This window comes from Clupea harengus, chromosome 18 (genome assembly GCF_900700415.2).
Source record: "Clupea harengus chromosome 18, Ch_v2.0.2, whole genome shotgun sequence".
In the NCBI taxonomy this organism is placed as follows: domain Eukaryota; kingdom Metazoa; phylum Chordata; class Actinopteri; order Clupeiformes; family Clupeidae; genus Clupea; species Clupea harengus.
Window position 1 is genome coordinate 2,854,067 of NC_045169.1, and position 7,500 is coordinate 2,861,566.

A 7,500-nucleotide genomic window follows, 5' to 3' on the forward strand; every position below is an offset into this window, starting at 1 on the left:
GTTTACAGTACACACATATCTTTTTTGCATTCTTATCTGTTCAATGCCATCGCATAATCAACCAAGCGTAAACATAATTGCGTGCAGCCTTTATCACAGTCAAGACAAGTTGTACCTGTAACAAAGTCTTTTGTAAAACAAGCACAGCAAACATCAGTGACTAGGTTAAAAAACTCATTACTACACAGCTACAGTTCCCCCATTAATGAACACGGTCTCTCATACCTTTCAGAGCAGTTGTCTTCTCTTTGTCCTCTTGAGCCATCTGGGCCATGTTTACAACGAAAAAGAAGAATATGCACCACTCTGCTCTGACCAGCATGGACGTCTTCAGTGTGTCAGACAATCAGCCTGCAAGGTGGGCACATTGTAAATCACATGGTGAGGCATAATACTCTTTAAAGTGTAGAGAAAGATTGAAGTGCTTATTAGCTAATAACCTAGTTACCAACACAGTGAACACCTGCTATGTATTGTTGCAAAACAAAAAAAAGCAGGTGCTTTAACGTAAACAAGGCTGATTCTTATCAACTTCTCGATGAATAATTGGAACCATCGTAAACCCTGAGTTGCTGAAAATAAGTCAATTTAATACGGAACCTTACTACTTAAATGAATGTTTGGTCAATAAACTTGTTCAGCTGAGGCAAGAGTGTACTGTGATTCACACTGCTGCATACTTTCTGTCAACTATCATGTTTGCAGTTGGCATCATACTAACCGAACAATATCAGATAAGCCTGACAGTGCAAAATTTTCACACGGAATTCTTCAGGGCCGTATACATAATCAAAATAAACAAACACAACCAATGTCTTCCTTTACATTATAGAAAAATCCTATTTGTGGATTTGTAACTGTTAATTTCAACGCCGCGTTGGACTTAGTGTCCTCGTCCATCCGCGGTAATGAACATCAGTCAAGGGGACAGACATAAAGTGAGAAACATGCATTTTCGTTTCACTCACATACCATCACAACAAGCAAATTTGGAAATCTCAATCATCATGCATCTTCTGCTTCCTTGTTGCAGAAAACAGGAAGAAACTGCAGGAAACGGAAGTGTGACGTTTCAGCGAGTGCTACTACTCTTAAAGACGCAGTAACCATATGTGTCACATTCTTTGGATGCGCGGATAAACGGCGATGCTTTGTGTGCTTTGACAGGCTCTGTTTCTTCTGAGACCGTCGGCCTTCGTGGAGCTTTACACACAATAACCCTTTAGCTTGTTTTGCTTTAATAGCCTGCTTATGTTACCATGCTTATTCTTCTGTGTAGGATAATGGCATCAAACAATTTCCATTTGATAGATGTCTTTCAAAAGACATTTCCATTGTTAAAAGTGTGATGTGAGTAAACATGTTCTTTTCAGAGGCTTTTCAAATACACAATACACCCTTTGACAACTAAAGCTAACCCCGCTGCATCAAACCGATGCAGCATGACGTATTTAATCACAAAATACCATTTCAGAGGTGTCGTTATTAACTGCCGAACAATTGTCAGAAGATAGCTTCTATTTATTTATGCTATTCATTTCAAAACTAAACAGAACTTGGTATACGTCCTTCCATTCATTCATTTGTATGCATTATAATAATAGTCTCTACACAGGCTACCTTCGGCTTCGTCTGAATCACGTTATATACACAAATGTCCTCTCTCTTGTGTACAGTGATAGACTTTAGTATTTAGAAAGACACAGACAACATTTTCAGCCATACAAAAGGTATGATAATTGTCAGATTTCAGATGTCAAATAACTGTCAGTTCAGCAGGCAACGCCACAGTATAAGAAAGTGTGCTCTATTTTATTGAAACATTGAGTGACTCTACTCCATATTACAAAACACAGAGAGACAAACACAGCTTAATGTAAACTATATACAGTGCTACACGCGTTGTCATGGCATCCATCCAACCTAAACCGTACATTCAGCTGTACCCGTGGGAGCAGTACTCCATAAGGAGCCATATAGCACCAACATACTTATGGAACAGCACCTTCACAAAACCATGTGTGAAGAATCTGGATATTGGACAGCAAAATTGCAAAAAAAAAACGTACAGTGAGACATTCGTGTGCTTCCATTTGAACAATCTAAATCAATATCAGTTGATCACTTGGTGTCATTGTCCAGAATGCGCTCAGCACAAAGACGCATACGTAAAGACAACATGTACGCGTATGATATCCGCTGAATGTTTCCGTCACACGTGCTGGTGATGGGTTAGGGGTTTGGACGAATGTTCTTGGCTGTTGGCAGGGGCCGCTATGAGGAGGGACCAGGGCTGGGGGGGAACCAGATGTCCTGCAAGTGATCCACCAGAACTTTCTCTTCATCCTCCAGTTCTGCACCCTCCTGCATCTCCCACCTGAAACACACACACACACACACACACACACACACACACACACACACACACACACGCATGGGTCAGAGCTCTGTTCACTCACGTCATCATCTCATTATCATCAGGTTCATTCTCTCTCTCCCTCTCCCCACATACACAAAGAGAGAGAGAGAGAGAGAGAGGGAGAGAGAGAGAGAGAGAGAGGGAGCGAATGAAAGAAAGAGATGCTCATAACTAATTCATTTCAGAAACTTTGATCAGTTTGGACACTTTGACTCCTACTAGTTGTGACTGTGACATGTCGACAAGGCAAAAACCTACGGCAGCCGTTCCCTTGTTATCATAAGGCAGACATCTGTTTTCTTTAACACCAATGCGCCTCATTGCATTCTGAGGCACCGAGCGACGACTGCTCTGACTGCAGCCATCGCCCTTAACTCCACCTGCAGTAACACAATAGAATTGGATGACGGTACCGGCGCTTGAGTGGCAAACACAACTTTTGATCTTAAAGCATAATTGCCTTCATTGCATGGCATGTCTTAGCCACATGGAGACATATTGTATTCTTTATGGGTGGAGCTGTCATGTCATAACATCTCCAAAGGGCTCCATTTAACAGTAGAGTAATTGTGCTTCGCTGCATATCGCTGTGCCTACACTATGTATTATTCCTTCCCTTCTATGGTATAATCTTCAAATGTGGAAATATGGGCTCCCTCTACTCCACACGAAGAGAGCTTGCTTCTCGTGCCATACACCTCATGCATACAAAGAAGCCATGGTCTCTCTGTGTGTGTGTGTGTGTGTGTGTGTGTAAAAGGGAAACAAACACACAGAGAGAAGAAACATGTCAGTGTGAGTGTACTTGCACCATGGCACTTTGATGGAGTTTCTGCCTCAGTCACTGTGCCTATCTGTCCGCATCAGACACCCTCTTTCTCTTCCCCAGCCTGCCCCGCCGCGGTGGTAATTACTGCCTATACGGGCTGGATTTGTTTATGTAAATATGCACGTTTGATGCATGGGGGGACCTCCTTCACGTGTCTCCTCCTCTCTCCACTGTCTCTCTCTTTTCTCTTTGTCACACTCTCCTCTTTTACTGAGCCAGTGGGCCGGCACCTGACATCTCTCTCTCTCTTTCTTTCTCTCTCTCTCTCTCTCTCTCTCTCTCTCTCTCTCTCTCTCTCTCTCTCTCTCTCTCTCTCTCTCTCTCTCTCTCTCTCTCTCTCTCTACACACACACACAGATAGGAATACAAATCCAATCGTCTCACTTTATCATCCTTTGGCCACTGGTATTATTTAAGAACCAACAAACAAATATTAGGAGCACGAGAAACATAATATTTACAAATGTCACAGGTGTTCAGAATGGATAGAAAACGCGAGCGGGAGGAAGGACAGTGAGAGATGGAGGAGGAGGAGGAGGAGGAGGAGGACGAGGAGGAGGGGGGGGGGCGGTGGCAGAGAAAGGGAGGAAGAGAATGCTAAAGGTTTTCCGATGTTTAATTTTCAAATAGGATTAAGCAGAGTGACATTTAGCTGAAGGTTACTGGCTGGGCGGAGCGACACATTGTCTTAGCCGATATTGATATTCTGGAAGCAGCCCGCTTGTCACCGGGACAAACAGTGTTGATGAATGAAGGGGCGATCCACAGGAAGGTGTTAAGTGCAAATTTGAAAGGGAAACGGGGGGAGGAGGGGAGGAATCAAGGAAGAGGAGATGGAAGAATAGTAAGAGGAGGAAAAGAGAGAGAGAGAGGGAGAGAGAGAGAGAGAGAGAGAGAGAAGAGGAGGGATGAGAATGAGAGAGAGATGGCAGTGGAGAAGACTTGGAGTGCACTAGAGTGTATTAAACTCTCCAGGTCAACCAAATACTAGGACAGCCAACATTAACAAGTACCAGCAACCTGCAGCAAAGAAGACTTGTTCTTAGCACTCTAACCAAGTCTCAAGCAAGTGACAGAAATGAAATTGTGATGCTAAGTGGACACGCACAGACCGGCTTCAATCAATATCGTCAGACGCATACAGTCACTCCAAAGCGTAACAATGACCAGTAATTAGGCTACAATTCTTTTACCTTAAAGCATTCAATAAGGCCTCTTTTTGCTATACGTGGGAATGAATTCTGAAAAGAAACGAGCCTCCTAAAGAAAAGAAACGCTAATGTGAATGAATGGGAGGACCACCCATTCACCATGCCCCAGGTGTTCCCACTGTGGGCAGTGCCACGCTAAGCCTGGCCTCTTTTCACGGCTTGGTTCTCCGGCAGACGGGGCAGTCAGTCTGGGCTGTTCCCGCGGTCTATTTCTTAATAAGCCGAATCTGATGTGGCCTTTCAGTCTTTCAGCACGCCTCATTTTTCATGCATTAATACGCTTCCTGCTGACGCGCCATTCCTCCAAAAGCACAACAGGGCCCAGGCGCTGGGAGGCACAGATTTGATGAATTCATGGCGCTGCTGAGATAATAGGACAGAAAATGAAACATACATGACCCCCCCCCATGCAGACTCCAGACCCCTCACCCCATATGTAGTGTGAGTAAAGGCCCAGGATGTGGCACACAATCACAATCATCTAATATTTAAACAATTATTCATTTATTTATAAAGTTAAACAACTGTATGAGGCAGTGAACAGTGGCCCAACCCCAGTAACACCCCCTTCTTGAGTAATTGAGGATGACCCTCACTATCCAACCTGTAGTCCACCTTCACCATGAGCCCTGTCATGCAGCACAGTAAAAGAGGTCTGATCCACCTCCACCATGAGCCCTGTCATGCAGCACAGTAAAAGAGGTCTGATCCACCTCCACCATGAGCCCTGTCATGCAGCACAGTAAAAGAGGTCTGATCCACCTCCACCATGAGCCCTGTCATGCAGCACAGTAAAAGAGGTCTGATCCACCTCCACCATGAGCCCTGTCATGCAGCACAGTAAAAGAGGTCTGATCCACCTCCACCATGAGCCCTGTCATGCAGCACAGTAAAAGAGGTCTGATCCACCTCCACCATGAGCCCTGTCATGCAGCACAGTAAAAGAGGTCTGATCCACCTCTACCATGAGCCCTGTCATGCAGCACAGTAAAAGAGGTCTGGCTACCACTCTGTTGTCAAGGAAAAGAGTGAACAACCCAAGAGTGTCTGTCTGCGGCGGTTAGATGGTCTGTATAAAGGGGTAAGGAAAAGAGTGAACAACCCAAGAGTGTCTGTCTGCGGCGGTTAGATGGTCTGTATAAAGGGGTAAGGAAAAGAGTGAACAACCCAAGAGTGTCTGTCTGCGGTGGTTAGATGGTCTGTATAAAGAGTGTCTGTCTGCGGCGGTTAGATGGTCTGTATAAAAGAGTGAACAACCCAAGAGTGTCTGTCTGCGGCGGTCAGATGGTCTGTATAAAAGAGTGAACAACCCAAGAGTGTCTGTCTGCGGTGGTTAGATGGTCTGTATAAAGGGGAAGAGCTCCTCGACCAGACCCATTAGATGAGCTGGCAGACACAGCAGGGTGCCTTTCCCCCAGCTCAACGGTGGCCAAGTCTTTAATCCCCCCTTCACTTCTTAACCTATCACAGCACCTGGTCCCAAGCAAAACCTCAAAGCAGACCCCTTCTCTCTCTCTCTCTCTCTCTCTCTCTCTCTCTCTCTCTCTCTCTCTCTCTCTCTCTCTCACTATTTCTTCCCTTCTTTCGCTCTCCTTCTCATGTTTGTTTTTAAAAGTGCAAGTCTGTCAAACAGAGAGCGTCGCAGCGGCCGAGCGAGAACCTGCGTGCGCGGGGGGCGGAGAGTAAAGGTGTCTCATCAGACGAGCAGTCAGCGGGGCGTTAAGAGCTCAGGGGTTGGCGTCTTCGAGCTAAAGCTAAATATTCCAAGTGGGAAACTTTGAGAAAAGGTCAGGGCTTTCCACCCGTCTGCCCCGAGAGGAGAGGTGTCAGAGGCACGGAGAGGGGGCGAGGCGTGTGGCCACACCACACTGATGGAGATTCCATTTCATGCTTATGAGCTTGCCCTTTGGAGCTCTATGGCTGGCGCAGAGCACGGCCCGTGCAGTGGGCGCACAGGAAATATGATATCAGTCGAGTGGGTGCTGCAGGAGGGGAAAAAAAAAAACGTCCTAAATATGACTTTTCCAGGTCTTCGGCAAAGAAAATTAAAATCACTGAGCAGATTTTGGTGAGGATTTTCCCAAAGTATTTTTCTTAAAGCAGTCAAGGGTCTAGTTGAGCGACTCGATTGTCTATGCCACAGACTCCCACTTCACTTCACTTCACTTCAACTTCACTTCAACTCTTCAGTAGCACTGGAACTTGAGCAAATTGTCACTTCTCTCCTCTCTCTCTTCCACACACACACAGAGATGCCAACACACACACACACACACACACACACACACACACACACACACACACACAGAGACACACACACACACACACAGAGACACACACACACACACACACACACACACACACACACACACACACACACACACACAGAGACACACACACACACAGAGACACACACACACACACACACACACACACACACACAGAGAGACACACACACACACACACAGAGACACACACACAGACAGAGAGACACACACACACACACACACACAGAGACACACACACACACACACACACACACACACACACACACACACAGAGCACCTTTGCCCAGAGGCTGTAGGACAGTAGCAGTGATCTAGGGGGTCGTGGGTGGACAGACACTGACACCAGGCATGGAGGAAAACGAAAGAGAGAGACAGCAAATGAGCATCACGAGGGGGGCGCCTTCGCCTTCAGCCGACAGCCACAGCCGACAGCTGAGCCTCGAGTGGAGGACCAGAGCAGTGCACTCCCGAGACAGGCAGCCAGAGCAGAGCCATCTGACAGGGCTGAAGAGAGAGGAGCAGCGGCGGGCGGAGAGAAAGACCAGCGCCGAGAGCTCTCAGGCCTGGAAGCTCCTGGTGTTTGGGTTGCCTCGCCCGGGCAAGTGGCAAACAGAGGCCAGATGTGGAGTGAGTTTCCATTACTAAGCCCCACAGCTGTGAGATGACAGAGGAACGATACACTGGCACTGACGTGGGGAAACAAGAGCAGCAGCGGCCATGGAGATCTACTGGGGTAGCGTTAGAATTCAGCTG

The 7,500-nt window shown here is 46.5% G+C and overlaps 2 protein-coding genes across 2 annotated transcripts in view; both read right to left on the reverse strand.

The window, feature by feature from the left end:
• fam172a (family with sequence similarity 172 member A) overlaps nucleotides 1-1,072 on the reverse strand; it is a gene marked incomplete at its 3' end in the record, with an annotated part of 102,808 nt that extends 101,736 nt beyond the window's left edge. Inside the window, exons 1-2 of the mRNA XM_031585464.2 lie at nucleotides 973-1,072; nucleotides 226-351 (exon numbers count right to left, since the gene is read on the reverse strand). Coding sequence (XP_031441324.2) covers nucleotides 226-322 — 97 coding nt within the window. The remainder of the gene's footprint in view (nucleotides 1-225; nucleotides 352-972) is intronic.
• Nucleotides 1,073-1,786: 714 nt separating this feature from the next.
• Nucleotides 1,787-7,500, reverse strand: part of kiaa0825 (KIAA0825 ortholog) — a 132,077-nt gene continuing 126,363 nt past the window's right edge. The window contains exon 20 of the mRNA XM_031585465.2: nucleotides 1,787-2,377. Within this exon, the coding sequence (XP_031441325.1) occupies nucleotides 2,275-2,377 (103 nt within the window). The 3' untranslated portion in view covers nucleotides 1,787-2,274. The remainder of the gene's footprint in view (nucleotides 2,378-7,500) is intronic.